Source organism: Aquarana catesbeiana, linkage group LG01 (assembly GCF_042186555.1).
Source record: "Aquarana catesbeiana isolate 2022-GZ linkage group LG01, ASM4218655v1, whole genome shotgun sequence".
NCBI classification, from domain to species: Eukaryota; Metazoa; Chordata; class Amphibia; order Anura; family Ranidae; genus Aquarana; species Aquarana catesbeiana.
In genome coordinates, this window is record NC_133324.1 from 874004329 (window position 1) to 874029748 (window position 25420).

Sequence of the window (25420 nt, forward strand, 5' to 3'; positions counted from 1 at the left end):
CTCATCTGCAGCCTCTAGGATTTAACTGTGACCATCACATACTCATTTTTTCCTTCCCCACTGCATTGTTTAGCCATGAAAGTAAGGAGAAATACCAAGCACTACCAACCCTCCCCAGCAGAACATACTCATCTTTTCCTTTACCCATCCCCAGCCACACATAGTCAATTTTTTCTTCCCCACTGCATTGTTCAGCCATGACAATTAAAGAGAAATACCCAGCACTTCCAACACTCCCCAGCAGAACAAGCTTCCTTGCTGCATTGTTCAGCCATGGTGAGTAAAGAGAAATACCAAGTACTTTTAGGTCAGGGGGGGTTTGACTTACTCCCTGACCTCCCAGGAGAATACCCTGATGCATAGCTCTCAACTGTCCCTGATTTTGAGGGACTGTCCCTGATTTGGAATAATGTCCCTCTGTCCCTCATTCCTCCTCATTTGTCCCTCATTTTGGTCTGATCTATATAGTTGTATATAAAATGCACTTTTTATCTATCAAAAATTGTTTTCCAGTGCTAAACCTTTTATCTGATTTCTAAATTGCTGCATTTGTAAATTCCAAAAGCCAATATAATGGAATATTAGTGGTAAAAAAAACATTTGTGGGTTTAACCAATCTTGTTTTTTTGTACAATTCTCCTTTAAGGGGGTGTGGCAAGGGGTGTGTCCTACGCCTGCATACTTTTGCTGATGGGTGTCCCTTATTCCCATCTCAAAAAGTTGGGAGGTGTGCTGATGCATGGTAACTGGCCAATAAGGCACCCAGTGCTCTTACAGAGGGAAAAGAGATTCCTCCATCCACATCTGCACCGGTCCGGTCACATCCCTGTGTCATTGAGACGTGGCTGCAGGGGGAAAGGAGGGAACGCTCAACAATGACTGGGAATTCCAGGAGCCGTGATGTCACCCGTAGGCTCCCATGTCACAGCCGTTGTTGATGCTGCCCCTCTCCCCTGCAGCTGCCAATCATTGAAACAAGGGACCCTGAGGTGCCGGATAATGTAATTGGACTGAACAGAATAAAAAAGAAGGTAATGCTACAGATCTTTTTTACACTATTTAGGCAGGATAGGTAGCAGTAGGGGGAGGGAATAATTTTAGAAATAGTTATTATTAGGCTGGAATTCTACTTTAAGACCAGTTTTGTGACTGGTAATTAATGAGGGTCTACCTCTTGTGCCTGCACTGCACAACTGCTTTAAGTGGAGGCAAGACTTTAAAAATGGAAGTTGTTAGCATAGTAGTTGATTTACTAAAACTATGGAGTGAAAAATCTGGTGCAGCTGTGCATGATAGCCAATCAACTTCTAACTTTAGCTTGTTCAGTGAAAGTGTTACTAAACCCAGGACCCTGCATTCACTATATCTGGTCTCCCACAGTACACAGAACATGGAAATGCAATTAGTTTAGTAAATATAAGACCAGTGCCCGGCCAAGCACTGGTTACAGTTTGTAGGAGGAGTTTTCATTCTCCTCTGACTGTCCTATGAGTCTGCAGGACCCCTGACCCTCTGTCTGGACAGTGCTGATTGGATCTGTGCTAATTACATGCACCCTCTCAAGAAAAAAAAAAGCTCTAGCAATACACACCGAACTGAGCATGTGCAGAGTGACTCCAAGACTCTGTACTATCAGGAGATGGATTAGGACAGTGGAAAAATGACAGGATCAGAGAAGATAGGATCAAATAGCCTTTTTTACACAATGCAGAAGATTAACCCCTTTGGCTCCACAGTGAGCATAACAAGCATGCTCCACTGTGGGTTCCCGCATCGCATGTCTCCCGGCAGAAGTTCACACTGCCCTATGCGAACTGCTGGGAGTGTCAGTTAAAAGTTAATGACACCCCCAAATCAGTTCGCATATCGCAGGGCGATCTGAAAACTCGGACAGGAATCGGATCCGATTCTGCTGCGGACCAAAAAAGGGTCCTGTGAGAGTTTGATGCAAATTCAGCCATACAATCTTTATGGCTGAAATCGCATCGCACAGAGATCGCATGTGATTTGCACTGCAGTGAGGTGCGAATCACATCCGATCTCAGACATCGCACCAGTGGGAACCGGCCCTTAAGGCTGTTGTGGGTTTAATAACTTTTCTAAGCTTTGACAAAAAACCCGGAAGCTGATTGGTTTCTATGCAGAGCTACACTGGATTTTGCACTCTCCAGTTTTAGTAAATGGTAATGGAAGTAATCAGTTCCATTTTGTCTCTCTGTCTTCACTTGGGATTTATTACAGATTTAGTTTTAAGCTTTTTATGGGGACAAATGGAAGTCCCCTACTGTATGTATTTTTTTAAAAAAATGTACTTTGCTAAACTTTATTTGTTCCTAACTTATTTTTTTCACCTGCCTACTTTATTTGATTCTAGATATGGTTCTACACCAACAGCATATTTGAGGCATCCGGTATTGAGCGTGATACAATTCCATATATTACCCTCTCCACGGGCGGCATAGAAATCTTGGCTGCTGTTTTATCCGTAAGTAATATCACACTCCCAAATGTCTCCATGTTAGTGTCAATCTTCTGTGGTTCTTCATAAAGCAAAAATAGTAATTACTTGACATCATAAACGTATTAATGTTCCCTGGGATGTTTATAGGTTGTCTAAAGAACACTGAAAGAGCATATAATGACGTAACTGTATATATTTTATTATAATTACAATTACCCAGATCTTTTGAATCAAAGAATAAATCTGAATTGTAAAAACCATGTCTATGGGTTAGTTGCTAATTGTAGTACTGTATAGCTTTCATAAAGAGACTGATTATTTCAAAGTACAGCTAAGCAGCCAACGTTAGACCTGAATTTTGCCTAATGGCAATTTACAATGGGACTAATGCAACTGCAAGCCAAACTGCCCTTGACTTGAATGGCCGGGTTTGACTGGTGGTGCCGCCTGTACACTTGCTTGAAATGCCGAGTTAAATTTGCCATGACGTAAACCGTTGTGGCTGCAGCATATGAGCCATATAGCTTTGGGCTATATTGTAGACTTGTAGATGGGTGGCGGTAAAACCTCAGCTCAACCACCTGTTTTTTACCCATGTAAAAGAGGTCCGAAGGTGAAAGGTCTATTATTATGTAAATGTATCGATCTTCTAAACCAAAACCCTTAGATTTATCCATTACTTGTGCATCGCAAAGCACAAATTCACTTTAGGACAGGGCAGCATCTGATTAATTTAGGGGTCTATTTGCTCCTGATTTGGCTCACCATTGCAATGTAATGATTGATACATGAATCATAGAAAGGAAAGCTCCTGGGGCGTGGCTTAGCAATGGCCGAGTAAAGACGTGCATGGTTGGAGCTCTCGCCCGATCCTGCCCGCACGGACCGAAAAGCATCCTTCAATTCATGTGAACAAGGCATGAACAGCGCCAAACGATACAGGACATGATCATCTACATGGGGATCTAACCACCGGACTATACAACCAGGGATACCGCACTTTTTTAACGGTAAAACAGTCCTATCCCCGGGCGCCATAGTGGCCGCACCACGTGTAACCTCCATGGCTGCTACCTCTGTGGGATCGCAGAGTCTCCCTCCCACTCACACACAGGCGTCTATGTCCCTCACAGGGACACCGGCAATATTTTGTTCAAGTATGGAGGGCACCTCATTGACCCAGGCCCCCATAGAGGAAGATCTTTGCAGCATGCTCAGAGCCCTCCCTACAAGAGCGGACATAGAGGCCCTCATCCTGAGAATAGAGGAGGCACATAGTAAAGACATTCAGGAGGTAAAAGCAGATCTAAACAATGTAGAAAATTGGGTCACCTCCAGAGAGAGCAAACTTACTGCCTTGGAAGATGAAGTGCAAGCAGTGGAACAATCACAGCAAGCCCATGCAACTACATTTAGAGGAAATGGAGGACCGCAGCCGCCGAAATAACTTACGGTTACGGGGGATCCCGGAGGCCACTGGTCCTGAAGATCTGGCCGAAACAGCGACAGCAATCTTCCACATGCTCATGGCAGATCCACCTCCTAACTTGGAAATTGATAGGATACATCGTACCCTGGGACCCAAATCTACGGATCCCGCTAGACCCCGAGATGTATTGTGCAGGCTACACAGATACGCACAAAAGGAAACCCTCCTGCTGAATGCCTGGGATCAGGGAGACATTGAATTTGACGGTGCCCACATCCAAATTCTTCCGGACCTCTCCAGAGCCACATTACAGCGTTGCGCCATGTTGAAACCAGTGCTGGAAGTGGCGAGAAGGAGTGGATGTACATACCGGTGGGGGTACCCGCTGGCAGTCACCTTCCGGACGGAGCGGGCATCTTTCATGCTGCGCACTCCAGCAGACCTCCCTGCTCTTTTTACCTTCATGGAGGCAGAACCAATCCCGGTGCCTAACTGGCTACAGAAGATCCCTCGACCTACAGGATGCCTTGGCCCGGCTATGGGCAGATCTAATCCACCTGCACGCTCCCAGCGATCCAGGGGCCGCTCTCGCATCAGGCCTGGAAATAATGCCCGTGAGTCTTAAAAACAAAGTGGGGTTCTAAGATATCGCATTTTTTAGTTTCTTTATTTGTGGATTCAAGTTTTTTGTTCCTTTTACTGTTACTGGCGAATACTTGCATTTCCTTAAAGACAGCCCTAATTGAATTACCCCGCTCAACCTGTCCATACCGAGACATTTGAGATGTGCCCACCCCCTTTTCCCTATCCCCGCAGCGTACGTGTATTTTTATGCCCTTGTTCTTCCAGCAACGCATTGGATCTTGCCACCACCCTGCCATGTTTTGGACCTAACGCTGCTAATGTGTAGTGGAGAGCAGATCAGAAGGTAGTGATTGACGGGGAACTTGTGTCTGTCCCTCCCCCTGGCGGTTCTCCCCCCCCGCTCAAAATCATACTCGCCGGAGTGGTGAGGGAAGTTTTGCTCCCCCTTGTGCATCACCCCACGAACAACATATCCAGGAGACTTTCAACGGAGATGAGAGGGGGTGTTGGAGATCGAGCCACCGGCCGGATCACGGACCACCGCAGACTGCGCATCTGAGACTATAGCTGGGATCGTGAGTGCCGTTTCCTTGACTCATTACCTGGGGTGAACGCGGGTCCTCCTTGGAGGTCTGTGCGGACCACTGGGGGAGAGGGGGTGATGGAGTCTGGTGCAGGGATTGATGGTAATTGGGCAGATAACTGAGATGTGTTAATGCTGCGGGGGGGAGGGGGGCCGGAGGGGGTTGCCCTGCTTTACTTTACTTTCCTTCACTTTACTGTATTACAATAGCATGTGGACATGGGGGATCTGGGGGAAGTGACAGGGAGTACGCGGTAACGATAAACGGTTGGATGGCGTCATCCCCCCCCTCAATACGAGGTCTCCCTGAGTACCGCACCTGGGGCCTTTGCCACGATCTAAGGGTAAAGAAACCTACAGCCATACCTGTGGGCATGTCGTTCTTAGTAGGACGGGGAGTAGTAGAGATGTCGGTTTCAAGAGGAGCAGACAGATTTAGATGATGTAAATGCAAGAATAGTTGGTTGAAATAACTTCTATGATGTTCCTGTGTTGTCATCGTGGTTCATGTTAGACATAAACAAAAGGTACTAAAAATTTGTATTATTACATTTCCACAATACCACCTGGTTTATACAAGTTTACTATGTTGGTTCACATGTTCATAAGCAACTATAGGTTTGTGGGGGCTGGGGGACAGCAGGGACCTCCACGCTTGGCTCTTGCTAGACTCACCTCCACATAGGCAAACGCTTCAACCTGGGTATCCCTGGTGGGCGTTGAAGCATTAACTTGCTAAAACTTTTAGTCTTAACTTTGTGGGCGGGTGTCGACTGGGGATGCTATCCTCGGGACACACCAAACCACTTAAAACCTCTACCTTTTTAACTATCTTATCTCTATTAACTACAATTTCTTTTACCCTTCTCAATTCCTTTCTTTCTCCTCCCCATCCTTAATTTGCCCACGGACATGGAGGTACTAAATGTGATCACTCTTAATGTGAAAGGACTCAACGTTCCTGAGAAGAGACGTATGCTATTAAACGATATGAAGCGATTGAAAGCAGACATTGTGCTACTACAAGAAACACACTTTAAGGACAACAAACTACCGATACTTAAAAACAGACACTACCCAATAGTATACCATTCTACCCACTCAGCGGCCAAATCCAGGGGGGTCTCTGTTCAGATTTCAGCAAAAGTTCCGTGGACCTTGACAGACATAAAGACAGACACGATGGGGAGGTTCCTGTTCTTAAAGGGCCTCATAGGTGGAGCTAAGGTGACCATCGCAAGACCTTCTTGACGAGCCCATAACGTTATCAGAAATACAACTGGCGATAAAAAATGCTAAAAAAGGAAAGTCTCCAGGACCAGACGGACTGACCATTCAATATTACAAGACCCTACTCCCGTCATTAGGACAACACTTGCTTAAACTTTTTAATGACTTAGGCAGAGGTAAGACGCTTCACCATGACACATTACAGGCCCAAATAGCAGTGATTCCCAAAGAAGGTAAAGATCCGACGCAGTGCGGGAGTTACCGTCCAATATCCCTTCTGAACACAGACCTAAAACTGTTTACTAAAATACTGGCCACCAGAATACAACAACAGATACCTAGTTTAATACATCTTGACCAAGTAGGCTTTGTCCCATCTAGGGAAGCCCGAGACAACACTACAAAAGTCTTGAACTTACTCAATAAAGCCATCACAACTAACACACCGACGGTCTTCCTTAGTACAGATGCCGAGAAGGCATTCGACCGGGTAAACTGGTCATTCATGTTTGCCACGCTAATGCCCCGTACACACGGTCGGACTTTGTTCGGACATTCTGACAACAAAATCCTAGGATTTTTTCCGACGGATGTTGGCTCAAACTTGTCTTGCATACACACGGTCACACAAAGTTGTCGGAAAATCCGATCGTTCTAAACGCGGTGACGTAAAACACGTACGTCGGGACTATAAACGGGGTAGTGGCCAATAGCTTTCATCTCTTTACTTATTCTGAGCATGCGTGGCACTTTGTCCGTCGGATTTGTGTACACACGATCGGAATTTCCGACAACGGATTTTGTTGTTGGAAAATTTTATATCCTGCTCTCAAACTTTGTGTGTCGGAAAATCCGATGGAAAATGTTTGATGGAGCCCACACACGGTCGGAATTTCCGACAACAAAGTCCTACAACACATTTTCCGTCGGAAAATCTGACCGTGTGTACGGGGCATAAGACATATAGGCCTGGGAAGTACTATGCTGAATTGGATCTCTGCAATTTATACCACACCGTCAGCAAAAGTCAGGGTTAATGGAGTAACTTCAAACACCTTCGCAATCATGAACGGTACGCGTCAGGGATGCCCACTATCACCCCTACTCTTTGCACTCTCACTAGAACCCTTCTTGTGCCATGTAAGACGAAACCCAGACATAACTGGGATATCCATTAACCAAACCCAACATAAAGTCTCTGCTTACGCGGATGATTTGATGTTTTCATTATCAAATCTGATACTCTCACTCCCAAATCTATTAAAAGAATTTACTATATATGGCGCCCTCTCCCACCTAAAAATCTATTTCGCGAAATCAGAAGCGATGGGGGTGGGGATTCCACCTACACAACTGACACATCTCCAATCCAGCTTCAAGCTGAAGTGGACAAATAAAGCCCTAAAATATTTGGGTACATTTATTCCTCCATCACTATCCCAGGTATATGAACTAAACTTCCCCCCATTGTTAGCAAAAATCAAAACACTTCTGACCAACTGGCAAACTGGTCTCCATTCCTGGTTAGGCCGATGCAACATTTTGAAAATGTCCATACTACCAAAAATCCTATATTTAATGCAGGCCCTCTCCATACACATCCCCTCTATCTTTTTTAAACGGGTACAATCAGCCTTTACAGACTTTGTTTGGGCACAAAAAAGACCAAGACCCTCTAACAAACTACTAGTATTTCCCAAAAAAGATGGGGGTCTTGCACTACCAAACATCTGTGCATATTATCATGCGGTACATTTAGGAAGGCTCATAGACTGGTGTCGCCACCAAGAGACCAAGCTATGGACTCATATTGAACAATCCCACACCGCTATCCCACTAGGAGGCACTCCGTGGTGTTATCAAGGTATACCTACAGATCTTAGACGCCACCCACTGATAGGTAACACGGCACGAATATGCTCACAACTAATCTCCCAGACGACTCTCACATCCCAAAATTCACCTCTATATCCCGTAATAGGTAACCCTTTGTTCAAACCGGAACTATAAGATGGTTTCTTCCGGAAACTTGGGGAGGCAGGACTACACCTAGCATCCCACTATAGCAATGGAGGACGTTGGAGAACACATAAAGAACTCTCTGATCCAAATGGCATATTCCGTCTAGACTTTATACGAACACTCCAGTTGTGACACTTCCTCAGTTCTATCCCGCCCCCTCCTGCGGAAAAACAATTGAACTCTTACGACCCTGGAGACACTCCTTACAGAGACAGGAGCTTTACCACACACGCTATCGTTGGCTTACAATCTCATAAATGCTCCCCCTACAGACTTTGTTCCCCCGGGACTATTGAAATGGGAGGTGGAATTAGATTGTAGGTTTAACAACATAAAGAAACAACGTATTCTTGGATTTACGCATAAATCATCTATATGCACCAAGATCCAAGAAACAAATTACAAAATACTTTCCCAATGGTATAGAACTCCAGCGTTATTGCATAAATTTTTCTACGACATCAGAAATGTGTTGGCGTTGTCAGAGGGAAAAGGGAACCCTCTTGCACATTTTCTGGTCTTGTCCCAAATTGGCACACTGGAAAGTAGTGCGAGAAACAGTACAAAATTTTACTGATAGGACAATAACCGACGACCCTGCATTCTTTTTGCTACACGCTACAGACACCCCCGACAGAATTTATAAAAAGTCTGTGATACGCTACCTACTGGATGCAGCCAAAGCTTGCATTCCGCTTTGTTGGAAATCTCCTCTCCCGCCGACTATTGATATGTGGCTGGAGAAAGTAGAAGAAATAAGGAAAATGGAAGACCTCATCCTGACGGCACAACATAGAGAAGAAACATTTTCTAAACCTGGCAATTATGGACCATGTTCATATACTCGTCTGAGGGCCAAGCTCTAAGAAGGACCGACGACGTCCCATGACCACAAATTCGCAATACACAACTGATACCTCCCTGGCTGAAATGTCAAATATCTGACAAACTCAGATCGCATGATCCTCCATGTTCGTGGGTTTTAAACCCCCCAATCCTCCAATCCCCATCCCCCTAATCCCTTACTTCTCTCCCCTATCTATTCCACCCTTTCTTAGCTTCCTCTCTTTGCTATTATCCTAATCTTTTAGTATATACTTCTTAGTTCTCTTATTAAAGAAAAGAGGACCAAACCCGTGGACAATAATTCATCATAAAACCAATTGAGTTTTAAAAAAAAAAAAGAGAGTGCATATTCTTTAGAGTAGCGGTTCCTAATTCGTTATACCTGATATTGTTAGAAGGTTTCACGGAAATGAGTAACCGCAATGCATAATGTATATCTTTTCTAGTCACTCTGTACTAAATATGTTATAAATGTGATACTGTGTAACTTGTTGGTCCATTTGGGCCAGGTTCTACATATAAATAAACAATTAAAAAAAAAAAAAAAAAAAAAGGAAAGCTCCTATTGGTTTATAGGAGCTGAAGGATTTGAGGTAATATTGCGGTCAATTAGGATTAGCAGGATTCTTTTTTAATTCTTCTAAGACAGGTCTTTTTTTAATCTCTTTTTCCATAAGTCTGGATAAAGCAAAAGTTCATGAAAAGTCATTTTTCATTTACTTTTTTGCACAATCTCCATTATGTCATTTATTTGTGAGTAGAACATAGTGTGGTCTGTGAACTTTTGCTATGTCTCCTGGGGGATAATATGTTTATATATTTTTTTCACATAAAGGCATTGTGGCCTTTTGTCAAAACTGGATACATTTGTCAAGATTAAGTTGCTTTTGCTACAACTCAGATATTAGAGTTTAGGGAATAAATTCATAGTGATTCATAGCAATTTGATGCACAGAATCATGGGAGATAGTAAATGCAATAAATACAAAGGAGGGCATGATACTGAAGGTGCATAGTGCCCAAATACTTTTATAGCTTTTACAGCTTAACACATTGAGCACAATAAAATAAACATTCGCCAGCAAACTATTTGTTAAAATTCTTATCCTTGCTCTTATAGTTTACAACTTTTAATGCTGCTGGCTCCTGCTCTCTATGTGCTGCTGGCTCCTGCTCTCTATTTGCTGCTGGCTCCTGCTCTCTATTTGCTGCTTTCCTGAACTTCTAGTCTTCACAAAGAGAGTTTGCATTGGATAGTACGGTCTCAAGTCAGTCTCTTAGTTTGGACAAAGGCGGAGCATATTAGGTGCCTTGTCATCCTAGACTACAAGGCTATGTTTCTATTGATGTACACAGTTGTAGGCAGGTGCAGTTAGCTTGCCTGAAACTAGATGGCTCTGTTGCCATTATGGCATTGTAAAGGGAAGATCATAAGCAGGTTTTGGCTTCCTTTTTAGAAAAACCCCTCTGGTAATGATGTAATGGGTGAAGATAGTGTCCCTATGCAAATTAGCTGTGGGTGGGGTCCAGGTCTCTTGGGTTATGGGAACATAATACCACAGATCTGCAAAGATGTAATTCTATGCTGAGCTGATCTAAGGAGCCATGTGCACGGGTGAATTCCAAGGGAGAGTGACAGAGAACATCTGAGAACTGACTAAAATTGTTTTGTCTACCCCCTTTTTTCTACTGAAAGTTTTGTAGCTTGGTGCATATGGCCTTGGGGGCAATGACAGAGCCCACTAATGTGCATGGCAGCAGAAACCTGGGAATAGTTAACATCAGGGAGCATGGCCGGCTGGGCAAAGCTACAGAAGGGTCATTTGTAAGAGATTTGCAGTATACTAAAAGAAGGAACTTGTCTTGTGGCTCAATGATGGATAGCCTAAGGTGCAAAGACTTGGTATTCACTGGGAATCGGTCCCAAATCTATGGTGCTCCCAAGGAGAGGAAGGAAGGGAAGATAGCTAAATATGTGTAATTGTGCTTTGCACTAGAAAGACTGCAGCAAGATGTACATTCATGCAAGTGGCTCTCTGCACTGAAGTTCTGTAAGTATGTCAAATGTTATAGGTTATGGGAAGAAACATGAAGTTGCAGTAAAGTGCTGAAAATGCAGACATTCCTTAATTTCAAGAGCTAGGCCTCAGGCTGGGGATTGTGTGAGCAAGCCTCTGGCCAGAAGAAATGTGTCCAAGATGGTGGCCACAAAGGCATATATGTGGGTACTCTATCCATGAAGAAGCGGGGCGAGACTGGTAGAACTTGACACTATCATCTGCCCAATCCAGTTCCCCTACACAGTGTATGGAGACACAACTCTAGTCCCTGCATGCAAGGGTGGCTCCATAGGATGTGAAATAAATATGGGATGGTTTTGGATCTCCCCTATTTATTATGAATATGTATTTTTATGTCTATTCCTATAGTTAGCTAGTCTATCAAAGCTCTGATAAAGTTAATGGTGATGATACAATAACAATGTTAACTATAGAAATAAACACACTGCTTAAATAAGCAAGTAGAAATGCTAACATAAAACACTAAGGCCGCTTTCACACTGGGGCATCGGCAGTAAAGCACCGCTATTTTTACCGTAGTTTTTGTGGAGGATTTCAGCCGCTAGCGGAGCACTTTTAACCGCTCATAAGAACAATATATAATTATTGATGCGCTCTAATCAATGAATACCTTGTAAGCAAATCAAAATTATTGTGAATATCACTAAACGCACAACCCAATGTGAACAATGTGTCAGCAGTGATCAATTTGCTCCTACGTGAAAAATAAGATAATAACATTTAGCACTTTAGTGAAAAGTTACTAAAATAAATGATAAATAATAAATAAAATATTATATAAACAGTGATTGTATGTGCAACTGGAAAAGAAAGGAGTATATCCTCTTAATCATATCCTCTTAATCATAACAATGATCCCCAAATAAGACAGTCTCTAATGAGGGCAGTTCTCATCCATTTGAATTCACAGTTGTTTATAGAGACATCGTAACAATTTTAAATTAGCTCTGAAACTTTACTTTACTTTACTTTACTTTACGTTACTTTGCATCAGTTTGTAATGTTGAGAGATGCTGGGGTATCACTTTTAGGGGGAATGATAACTTGCGCTTTTACACAGGCAGATCATGTAAAACAAAATGATAAATATATCATTGCGCAGAGATCAGACAAGAAATGCAGCCATGGGTAACACAGAGACCGATACACTCACATATCCCGGTCTGCGTTTAAGGCATGAAGATAGAAAGCAGTCAGCCGCTACGAGCGCAGCTTCACCAAAAGCCACTGCTGCTGTGCTTCAAACTCGTACCAGCAGTGCTCGTCACTAAGCTCCTCCTAGTTTTACATGATCTGCCTATGTAAAAGCGCAAGTCATCATCCCATCTAAAAGTGATACCCCGGCATCACTCAACATTACAAACTGCTGCAAAGTAACATTTCAGAGTTAATTTAAAATTGTTACGATGTCTCTATAAACAACTGTGATTCAAATGGATGAGAACTGCCCTCATTAGAGACTGTCTTATTTGGGGATCATTGTTATGATTAAGAGGATATGATTAAGAGGATATACTCCTTTCTTTTCCAGTTGCACATACAATCACTGTTTATATAATATTTTATTTATTATTTATCATTTATTTTAGTAACTTTTCACTAAAGTGCTAAGTGTTATTATCTTATTTTTCACGTAGGAGCAAATTGATCACTGCTGACACATTGTTCACATTGGGTTGTGTGTTTAGTGATATTCAAAATAATTTTGAGTTGCTTACAAGGTATTCATTGATTAGAGCGCATCAATAATTATATATTGTTCTTATGAGGTACCTGAGACACTTATTCTGATTGATTGCCGCTTAATCCCTTCATTAACCCTTGTTTTTTAATTACTATACGATTTTTTATCACTATATGAGTATTTATATAATTATCTCACCACCTGAGTAATTTTTTATATAATTGGTTGATATTCAATCACTTTTTGAGTGATTGAAGTAGGATTTCACACACTGTTATATAGTATATATTTATCCCATATTAGCGCTTGAGTATTTTATTTTAATATAATTTTAACCCCTGATAGCGGCCGAAAAAAGGGTCAAAACGTCTGCCCATTTCATTTCAATGGGCAGGAGTGGTGGAGGAGCAGTGTATACACTGCTCCTTCACCGCACCAAAGATGCTGCCTGCAGGAGTTTTTTTAACGGCCTGCCAGCGCATTGCCTCAGTGGGAAAGCACTCGGGCTTTCACACTGAGACTGCAGGGGAGCCATTTTTCAGGTGCTTTACAGGCGCTATTTTTAGCCCAAAAGCGCCTGAAAAACGCCTCAGTGTGAAAGGGGTCTTAAAGAATACTACAGAGCATATAAAACAAAGAGCAGGGGTGATACAATACCGTAAGTCCTTCCTTTCAGGCTCTGTATGCTGGCTGGGCTCCAAGGAAAAGAGGAAGAATTCTAGCCGATCATTACTTTTTAAAGCTCATTCAGACACCACCCACACAAACACCCTCTTCCGCCTCTCTAGTCCTCTTTTCAATGAAAAATTCATAAGAGGCCATCCTTCTTAATCACCAGGAAGTATATTCTTCTCCTGCCCATCTTTCAGGAAGCATGCTGTAGTCTCCACTAGGGGCAGCATTAGTCTATGAACCATTGCTTTGACCCAGGACAGCAGCTGGTCTTGGAAGCTTTGTTTGCAGTCATGGTAATCAGGCACTTTAATCTTTATTACACCAGGTGGTTTGAAGCAAAGCTCAGCTATCCCATACTCCATCGCCAGGGGGTATGCTTGACTCCTTGAAGAAATAATTACGGATGGCTGCACTTCCAAAAATCCTTTTATTGAAGCTTCATATGACAAGTGGTTAACAGATGGAGCAGAGGACAAAGAGGTAGATGCGTTTCGGACAAATGTTAGAGCTTGGTCATTACTAAGGCATTACTGAAGTAATGACTAAGCAGTAACATTTGCGTGAAACACGTCTACCTCTCTGTCCTCTGCTCCATCTGTTAACCACTTGTCATATGAAGCTTCAATAAAAGGATTTTTGGAAGTGCAGCTGTCTGGAATTATTTCTTCATGTTACACAGAATGTGAGCTGGGCTAGCACCTGACTAGTGTATGTGGGGATTAACCAGAGACTCACTCACCTGGAGCGGCTTTTCTTGTTTCATGCGTGATCCCTTCTTTCTTCCAGATGAAGGTTCTGATATGCATTCTTCAGTTACATTTGCCCTGCTGGGTAAACCTGCTGTACTGGCATCCCAGGTTACTCCAACAGTATCCAGGCTGGGTGTAACCAGATTTCACAGTTCACAAACATCTGACATTAGAAAAAAAACATGTTGCCTTCCAAAAGGAATGCTACGAGAAAAAAGAGCCACACTGATATAGGAAACCTGGGGCAGTGTCATGGCACCAACTTCAACATAGGCAAGAATTAAAAAATAAATTAGCTGCATACTCAGTAAGTGATAAAATCAGCTGCTGAAAAGGTTTACGTCAGTTTGGTGTATTTAGAATAGGTGAGTCTAACTGCTGTATAAAATATAAATATAAAATGAAATATTTTAGTTTTGAGCAGTTGTTGACGAGCTATATCACAAGCTGGTTTCCTATATGTCTTGGAGCCTCCAGTGGAAAGCAGCAGCACATTTATTATTACCTTGTAGGAGATGCACACATCTTAAATTTAGATTTGCCTAAAACAGCAAGATGATAGTGGCTTATTCAACCCTCCCTCGAAATAAAATAGAAATACCAGTTTGAAGAGCAGTTTTAAAAAATCAGTTTATAGCACCCCTCCTCAAAAAAACATCAGGATCACAATTTGACTCTAAAAAAGAAGTATGTAACTTCTTCATCCTTAATACATTCCTAAGCTGCGCCCCCCCCCCCCCCGAAGGAGCCGCTGTATTGTATTGAGTCCCTGCTGCGCTGCACCTGTGATGACCTGCTGTTACCTGGACCCAAGACACTAACACACCATACAATTTTTAAATGGGCTGTATACAAAGCCCAAGAAAGGAATGTGATAATTAAAAAACAGTTTACAATACAGTGCATGTAGAAAGTATTCACAGCACTTCACTTTTTCCACATTTTGTTATGTTACAGCCTTATTCCAAAGTGCATTAAATGAAATATTTTCCTTAAAATTCTTCAAACAATACCCCATAATGACAACATGAAAAAAGTTTGTTTGAGTTCACAGCCTTTGCCATGACAATCAAAATTGAGCTCAGGTGCATCCTGTTTTCACTGATCATCCTTGAGATGCTTCTACAACCTGATTGAAGTCCACCTGTGGTAAATTCAGTTGGCTGGACATGATTTGGAAAGGCACACACCTGTTTATATAAGGTCCTGCAGTTAACAGTGCATATCAGTGCACAAAGTAAGCCATAAAATCCAAGGAATTGTCTGTAGACCTCCGAGACAGGATTGTATCGAGGCAAAGATCTGGGGAAGGGTACAGAAAAATTTCTGCAGCATTGAAGGTTCCAATGAGCACAGTGGCCACCACCATCCGTAAATGGAAGAAGTTTTGAAGCACCAGGACTCTTCCTAGAGTGGGCCGACTGACCAAACTGAGCAATCGGGGGGAAAAGGGCCTAGTCAGGGAGGTGACCAAGAACCCAATGGTCACTCTGACAGAGCTCCAGCGTTTCTCTGTGGAGAGAGGAGAACCTTCCAGAAGAACAACCATCTCTGCAACACTCCACTAATCAGGCCTCTATGGTAGAGTGGCCAGATGGAAGCCACTCCTCAGTAAAAGGCACATGACAGCCAGCCTGGAGTTTGCCAAAAGGCACCTGAAGGACTCTCAGACCATGACAAACAAAATTCTCTGTTCTGATGAAACAAAGATTGAACTCTGACCTGAATGGCAAGTGTCGTGTCTGGAGGAAACCAGGCACCACTCATCACCTGGCCAATACCATCCCTACAGTGCAGCATGGTGGTAGCAGCATACTGTTGTGGGGATGTTTTTCAGCGGCAGGAACTGGAAGACTAGTCAGGATCAAGGGAAAGATGAATGCTGCAATGTACAGAGACATCCTTGATGAAAACCTGCTCCAGAGTGTTCTGGACCTCTAGACTGGGGTGAAGGTTCATCTTCCAACAGGATAACGACCCTAAGCATACAGCCAAGATAACAAAGGAGTGGCTACGGGACAACTCTGTGAATGTCCTTGAGTGACCCAGCCAAAGCCCAGACTTGAACCTGATTGAACAGCTCTGAAGAGATCTGAAAAAGGCTGTGCACCGACGCTCCCCATCCAACCTGATGGAGCATGAGAGGTCCTGCAAAGAAGAATTGGAGAAACTGCCCAAAAATAGGTGTGCCAAGTTTGTAGCATCATACTGAAAAAGACACGAGGCTGTAATTGGTTCCAAAGGTGCCTCAACAAAGTATTAAGCAAAGGCTATGAATACTTATGTACATGTGATTTTTTTCATTTTGAATAAATTTGCACAGATTTCAAACAAACTCCTTTCACATTGTCATTATGGGGTATTGTTTTTAGAATTTTGAGGAAAATAATGAATTTAATCAATTTTCAAATAAAGCAGTAAAATAACAAAATGTGAAGCATGGTGAATACTTTCCAAATGCACTGTATTGCTGCAATGCACTTTGCAGGATGCCAGAAATGAGTCCTGGACGGCAGCAATATTTCCCTGCTATTTGTGGTCTCTCTAGGATGGGATGGCTTGAAGGCAGTGTTGAGTTTTCTGGGGTTCTCACCCATGCAGGATAATTGGTTCTGGGATAATCCAAATGGACTGATTTTCAGTATTCTCTGGATTGCTAAGCCCTTATTAGGGACCTGAAATTTCTGAAGTTCTTCTAAACCTCCATACCCTGATAATTGGGACTTTGTCCTGAAGGAGTTAACCTAGGAACCCCCCCCCCCTACAAAACCCCAAGGTGGGACCAGTATAGTGGCGGGGAGACATTCCCTTGTTTTATGTTGTACCAGAGTTATGAACTTTTTAGTGTTTTTTGCAGAAGTAAGCTGTTTTATTTTCAGGATTGTTTGCAAGTTCAATAAAGACTGACACTTTTAAAAGTGGTTGGCGGAGATCATGAGCTCCCATATCACACTTGTTATGCATCACAATTTACTGGGTGTCACTGTTCATTTACCACATTTGCTTGAGAAGCAACTGATGCAAAAACATACACTAGGCGAGCGTGAGATAGCTTGTTACTGGTTTGTAATGCAGATAAACAACAATACAACACAGTACAGCAATACAAATGGCTTTTGAAATAGCACTACAGCCCGCCTACAACAGAGATGCCCTACCTAACCATGGGTCAGTGGGATAATGTAGAGAGACTGCTGACGATGGAGCCCTTATGTCAAAGTGCTGAATTAGATACACAAGAGGGTGGCCAAAGGTATCTCTCAAAAGATGACTTTAGTTCTGGTCCTGAGCAGTCCTTCATTGGCTGACAAAAGGGTGCTCCCTCTCAAGCCAGCTCTCTGCAGCTGGAGCAGGAGGTGGTAGCTGGAACACTTGGTTACTCTGGGTAACTGGAACGCACTGGAACGACAGTAGACAGTAGCTGCCAGCACCGCAGCCCGAAGCCTGGTCCCTACACATAGTTCGACATGTGGTTCAGGTACAGCACACCTCTTCTAGCAGAGAAGATCCTCTGGCAGCAGCATGTGGTCAGCAGCTCACAACAGCAAATAGCCATGTACACAGTCTAACGCAACCATAAAAAAAGGGCAGCGCACACAGCACTGGATGTACACAGACTCCCAGGCTAAACTTTCTCTTGGCGCACACAGCACAAAGCACAGTTCGGATCTCGGGCTCTGTAGCAGCAGTCGTAGAAAGCCCTCAGTCCTATCCCCTATTTCAAACACCCTCCCTAGGCATAAAATGGATTGTCCATGCACTCCTGCTCTCTAAGTAATTCTCAGGCTCTCTCCTTTCCATCCTCCAATGGATCTCTCCCTTCTCTCAGTAGTGGGCAGGGCTAAAAATGGCTAGCAGCCAATCAGAAGTTCTCCTTCCATGGGACTGCTAGGGGTGGGTCCTCTTCAACTGTAGCAATAGCCAAGCAGAAAAAAATAAAAAATGCCCTTGCTGCTGTTTATTTTGTCAGCACCGCTGGGCAGAATTTAAAAACAGTGCTGTGCTATACCTATGTTCCTGTTTAAGATGGTGCCATGACCGCAGCCCCAGGTTTCCTGTTTTAAGGTGGCTCTTTTCTCCTGCAGCATCCTATGGAGCCATCCTTACATGCAGGAGTGTTGTCTCCCTATACTGTGTGCATCTATATAAACACACAGCCCCTGAGAATGCAGGAAGTAGAAGCATAAAAAGCTGTAAACTGCAAGTGCTGGGGTAAGAATTTTAAAACATATTGTACTGGGGAATGTTTATTTTATTGTGCTTAATGTGTTCAGTAAAAAAACAAAAAACACTAAGGGTTTAATATTAATTTAAATATGCTTACAGAAAACCTATATGTAGCGTCCCCTTGACCGCTGACATCAGGGCGGGCTGATATTTCACCTCAGGGTGCAGGTTGCTAGGCATGATGGGATGTGAACAGGAGTAAAAAGATAGGCGCCAGTCACTTTTAATACTGAACAGAAGTGAGTTTATTGCTCACACAGTGAAAACTCAGGGAGAGAGGGGTAGGGGCACAGGACACCATAGGACAAGTAGCAGTGGCGGCCCGCACATTAGGGGCGCCGCCCCCCTGATCCATGCGCCCGGCCCCTAATCTCCATGCACATGGATTTCATTGGGTTTTTTTTTTTTTTAAGCACATGATTAGAGCCTGAGGCACTGCGCCTTGAGCCCACCCAGTTGTGTAACATTAGCAAATATTCACTAATGTCTTCCTGCTTCTCCTCCCGGCCAACTAGGAAGCGGGACCTGAGACCCGATTGGCCAGGGAGTCTTAGGACTCCTGGCCAATTGGGTCACCCGGCCAATCGGGGAGAAGCAACGCCCCGTAAGCATCAGCATCTTCCTGGAGCCCTACCCCGGATTCATCTCGCCATCGGTCTCCTCCTTGCACCTGTACCACAGCGTTCCCAAACGATTGCACATCGGGGGGAGGGTGGTGCGAGTGGATCGCCAATTGAGTGAGTGCCGGGGGGTGTGTGGTGCAAGTGCCGCACCTCCCACAATATTGAGCACCAGCCGCCACTGACAAGTAGACAAGCAGAATAGCAGACTCCTCAAAAAAAAAAAAAGAATATAAAAGTAGACGGTAGTACATACAGTGGGGACGGAAAGTATTCAGACCCCCTTGAATTTTTAACTCTTTGTTATATTGCAGCCATTTGCTAAAATCATTTAAGTTAAATTTTTTCCTCATTAATGTACACACAGCACCCCATATTAACAGAAAAACACAGAATTGTTGACATTTTTGCAGATTTATTAAAGAAAAACTGAAATATCACATGGTCCTAAGTATTCAGACCCTTTGCTGTGACACTCATATATTTAACTCAGGTGCTGTCCATTTCTTCTGATCATCCTTGAGATGGTTCTACACCTTCATTTGAGTCCAGCTGTGTTTGATCATACTGATTGGATTTGAGTAGGAAAGCCACACACCTGTCTATATAAGACCTTACAGCTTACAGTGCATGTCAGAGCAAATGAGAATCATGAGGTCAAAGGAACTGCCTTAAGAGCTCAGAGACATAATTGTGGCAAGGCACAGATCTGGCCAAGGTTACAAAAAAAATTCTGCTGCACTTAAGGTTCCTAAGAGCACAGTGACCTCCATAATCCTTAAATGGTGTCATGGTTATGCAATAGAGTTTGTTTGCTTACCTGTCTCCATGTGTTCATCTCCAAAGACCAGCTATCGCTCACCTGACTGCTTTTATTAACTCTCCTCTAGCATGGCTCCACCCCAGCTCCTATCAGAGAACTCTATATTAACCTCTGCACTGCAGGTCAGCCCTGCTGATCAACCTTTGTGTGTTTGGCTTCCTGTTCCTGCCTGCTGTGTGTGCTACGTTTATTTCTGTTACCGACCTTAGCGTGTTCTATACTATCCCTGTTTGCCTGTGACCCTGAACCTCGGCGTGTACTCTGTTGTCCTTGTCTGCTTGTGGCCCTGACCTTGGCTTATTCCTTTACTATCCCTATCCTTCTGTTGCCTACTGTGGGTGGGGGCTAGGGGACCCTGGGGGTCGCGACCTGGAGCCAGTTGCAGCCCAGTCCATCCTCACCACTAGAGGCTCTGGTGAACACCTGCTGGCTCTTAAAATCCGCACCCAGGGAATCCTATGCTCTAACCCCGGTGGGATCCGTGTTGGTGTTCCAGCGGTCCTGCCTTCCTTATACCCGGACTCCCATCCGCAGCAGTCAGCCGTAGGGTCCACTACCTTGCGGTGCACTCCTGATCCCAGCGGTGTGCATCTGTCACCTAGCCTCAAGGTGACCTGACAGTTTGATCAGCCATGGACCCGGCTGACGTGCCGCTTCCTGCAGCCGATCCATTGCAGGGCATAGTTCGCAGACTCGAGTCCCAGGAATCTAATCAGACTCAGGTGATGCGATTCCTTAAGGATCTGGCTTCCTGCTTCAAGCAGCTCCAGGCCTCCTTGGGAAACCCGAACCTGCAGCCTCAAGTACAATCAGCAGCTGCACCTATCGCACCAGTGCAGCCACACATTCATATTTGCTGCCAGCTCCGTCCCGTTTCTCTGGGTACTTCAAGGCCTGCAGGGGCTTCCTCAGCCAATGCACCATTCATTTTGAGCTCCAGCCTCAAAACTTTCTGTCTGATCGGGTTAAGGTAGCCTATATCATTTCCCTCCTCTCTGGTGAAGCTTTAGCTTGGGCTGCTCCCCTGTGGGAGAAGAATGACCCAGTGGTTTCCAGCCTGTCCGACTTCTTGAAGCTTTTTCGTAATATCTTCGAGGAGCCAGCTTCTTCAGCGGCTAGTGCCCTTTTACGCCTTCGCCAAGAATCTTGTTCAGTGGGACAATATGCGCTTCAGTTCCGTATCCTCACAGCTGAATTGAGCTGGAACAATGAGGCCCTAGTTGCAACCTTTTTACATGGCCTCTCTGACCGAGTGAAGGACGAATTGGCAGGAAGAGCCATCCCCGCCGGTCTGGACGATGTAATTTCCTTGTGCAATCAGATTGACATTCGTTTTCAGGAGAGGTCCCTAGAAAAAAGACGCCAGCACCCCCTAGGTCCTAGTCAGCCAGAACTCTTCCCCCGTCGCTCTGTGGAGCATCCTCTGCCTGCTGAGGAACCTATGCAGCTGGGCCAGACCAGACTAACCCCCGAAGAACGTGCTAGACACAGGACTCTAGGCTTCTGTCTTTATTGTGGGGGCAAGGGTCATTTTCGTGACTCCTGCTCGCTTCGTCCGGGAAACGCTCGGGTCTAATTCATTTGGAAGGTGGAGTATTAGACCCAGAAACATCACCTTCTCGTCTTCTTCTTCCGGTGTTCCTCCATGTAGGCCCTTCTCCCCAATCGGTCCTAGCATATCTGGACTCCGGGGCTGCCGGCAATTTTATGGACTGGAGAACTGCTTCTTCTATGAAGCTTACTTTTTCTCCCCTCGCTACACCACTGGTAGTCTCGGCAATTGATGGCACTGTGCTCCCAGGGGGTCCTATACGTTTCCAGATGCTACCTATTAGGATGTCGGTAGGGATACTCCACCAGGAGTGGATTTCCTTCCTCATTCTACCCAAGGCCTCTACCCCCATTGTATTGGGCCTTCCTTGGCTACAGCTCCACTCTCCACATGTGGACTGGGTCTCTGGGCAGATCCTGGCTTGGGGTCCTTCGTGCTTCTCGTCCTGTCTTCTCATGGTGGTCCCCAAGGAGAGACTTCCCATTGCTACCACATCCGTATCTTCTGATCTTCCCGCGGCATACAGCGATTACCGGGATGTGTTCTGTAAGAAGTCTGCTGAGGTGCTTCCTCCCCATAGATCTTTCGACTGTGCCATTGACCTTGTCCCTGGAGCAACTCTGCTCAGGGGTCGTACCTACCCTCTGTCCATTCCAGAGACCCAGGCCATGTCTGAGTATGTCGCCGAGAATCTGGAGAGAGGTTTCATGCGGAAATCCTCCTCGCCTGCAGGAGCAGGGTTTTTTTTTCCTTGCTAAAAAGGATGGTACCCTCAGACCCTGCATCGACTATCGAGGGTTAAACGCAGTGACCATAAAAAAATGATACCCCTTACCTCTAATATCTGAGCTATTCGACAGGTTGAAGGGGGCTACCATTTTCACCAAGTTGGATCTCAGAGGTGCATACAATCTCATTAGAATACGGGAAGGTGACGAATGGAAGACTGCGTTTAACACTAGGGACGGGCATTACGAATACCTGGTTATGCCTTTTGGTTTGTGTAATGCTCCAGCTGTGTTCCAGAACTTTGTCAATGAAATCTTCAGGGATCTACTGTACCAGTTTGTTGTCATCTATCTGGATGATATTCTCATCTTTTCCGAAAATCTGTCTGCTCGTGACCCTGACCTTTTGGCGTGTCCCCGACTATCCCTGTTTGCCTGTGACCCTGAACCTTGGTGTGTACTCTGTTGTCCTTGTCTTCTTGTGGCCCTGACCTTGGCTTATTCCTTTACTATCCCTATCCTTCTGTTGCCTACTGTGGGTGGGAGCTGGGGGGACCCTAGGGGTCGCGACCTGGAGCCACTTGCAGCCCAGTCCATCCTCACCACTAGAGGCTCTGGTGAACACCTGCTGGCTCTTAGACTCCACGCCCCAGGGAATCCTATGCTCTAACCACGGTGGGATCGATGTTGGTGTTCCAGCGGTCCTGCCTTCCTTATACCTGGACTCCCATCCGCAGCAGTCAGCCGTAGGGTCCACTACCTTGCGGTGCACTCCTGATCCCAACGGTGTGCATCTGTCACCTAGCCTCAAGGTGACCTGACAAATGGAAGATGTTTGGGGCAACCAGAACCCTTCCTAGAGCTGGCCGTCCAGACAAACTGAGTTATCGGGGAAGAAGAGCCTTGGTGAGAGAGGTAATGAAGAACCCAAAGATCACTGTGGCTGAGCTCCAGAGATGCAGTCGGGAGATGGGAGAAAGTTGTAGAAAGTCAACCATCACTGCAGCCCTCCACCAGTCGGGGCTTTATGGCAGAGTGGCCCGACGGAAGCCTCTTCTCAGTGCAAGACACATGAAAGCCCGCATGGAGTTTGCTGAAAAACACCTGAAGGACTCCAAGATGGTGAGAAATAAGGTTCTCTGGTCTGATGAGACCAAGATAGAACTTTTTGGCCTTAATTCTAAGCGGTATGTGTGGAGAAAACCAGGCACTGCTCATCACCTGTCCAATACAGTTCCAACAGTGAAGCATGGTGGTGGCAGCATCATGCTGTGGGGGTGTTTTTCAGCTGCAGGGACAGGACGACTGGTTGCAATCGAGGGAAAGATGAATGCGGCCAAGTACAGGGATATTCTGGATGAAATCTTTCTCCAGAGCGCTCAGGACCTCAGACTGGGCCAAAGGTTTACCTTCCTACAAGACAATGACCCTACGCACACAGCTAAAATAACGAAGGAGTGGCTTCACAACAACTCCGTGACTGTTCTTGAATGGCCCAGCCAGAGCCCTGACTTAAACCCAATTGAGCATCTCTGGAGAGACTTATAAATGGCTGTCCACCAATGTTTACCATCCAACCTGACAGAACTGGAGAGGATCTGCAAGGAGGAATGGCAGAGGACCCCCAAATCCAGGTGTGAAAAACTTGTTGCACCTTTCCCAAAAAGACTCATGGCTGTATTAGATCAAATGGGTGCTTCTACTAAATACCGAGCAAAGGGTCTTAATACTTAGGACCATGTGATATTTCATTTTTTCTTTTTTAATAAATCTGCAAAAATGTCAACAATTCTGCATTTTTCTGTCAATATGGGGTGCTGTGTGTACATTAATGAGGAAAAAAAATGAACTTAAATGATTTTAGCAAATGGCTGCAATATAACAAAGAGTGAAAAATGTAAGGGGGTCTGAATACTTTCCGTCCCCACTGTAAATGAGTCTTTTAGCTGTACCCAGAGTTTTGTGCTTTTTTTTAGCAATCCCAGTCCCCAATAGCAACTACAACTCACAATAAAGTGCAGGACATAGTTGGAAGAGTCTGCCTTTGATGCTTCCACAGTTCCCATCTATGGCAGTGTGGCTTCTGGTACTCCATCTCAGGTCCCCATCAGTTACTGCATGCAAGTATACAGCCCCTCAATTGCAGAGCCTGGAACACATGGCTAGGCATTGGGCTTCAGACTTACCCAGCACAGCAGTTCCTCCCACACCCACACCAGACCCCAATCCCCTGACCTCCCCAAATATTTATACTCTCTATTAGCATGCACCATTGGCCAGGAAGCTCCTACTGGTTGGCTAGGAGAAGTATGCATATTCATAACCTAATGTCACTGCAGCTCATCATTCTAATGCCAAAGGTATCAGTGACACCTACTGGCAAAAGGGAAAAGCTACAGCTACACTGAACTTAAGGGAAACCCAAATGACCACACAGACTACAAATGAACCACGTTACCTACAACCCACCAATGGTAAATTTAACTGACAGCCCCTGTTAGGACAGGGTGCTACATTTACATGCACTGGTTTGCTTTAGTACCACTCCATTCGGCTCCTGAAAGCAAAGAATATAATTAGTACATCCAGGTATGGAGGAGCATGCAACTTACTCCCTTTCTTCCCATGTGAAAGTGCTAATGCTTGATGATTGGTCAAGCACTGTCACATGTGGATGGGTAGAGAATTCTCAGTACTGTGTCTGCTCAAACTAGAGTGTTGTACAGGGCTTCTTTTACTTGCTTATGTTGGCTGAATGAGTAGCCAGGGAGGGAATGGATGGTAGACATGTGCAGCAGGAAAGGGCAAAAGCACGAGCTCACTTTAACATACATCTTATGAAATGGTACCCTGCTATTTTCAGTTTGAGAAGACTGATATCTTCAGGTATTAATAGAGCTTCTGTTCGTTTAACTGCCAACTTTTTGAAAACAATCTTTGTGTTATTCATCCACTTATTGTAGTACTAAGGAAGTACACATAAGCTAACACCACAGGAGTCTTCCTACACAGACAAGCATTTAACTTGTCTGTCAATTCATGCACATCTTGTACCTTACTTGACAGAGACAGGCTGACAATTTAAGTGTTTTAGTATTCAAAGAAGCTTTCTATATTTTGTTTCA

At 44.5% G+C, this 25420-nt stretch overlaps 1 protein-coding gene across 2 annotated transcripts in view; it reads left to right on the forward strand.

Annotated features, from left to right (window-relative positions):
- Nucleotides 1-25420, forward strand: part of SLC2A9 (solute carrier family 2 member 9) — a 689875-nt gene that overhangs the window by 379520 nt on the left and 284935 nt on the right. For both annotated transcript variants that reach the window (XM_073610132.1, XM_073610123.1), the window contains exon 9: nt 2375-2485. In XM_073610132.1, the coding sequence (XP_073466233.1) occupies nt 2375-2485 (111 nt within the window). The remainder of the gene's footprint in view (nt 1-2374; nt 2486-25420) is intronic.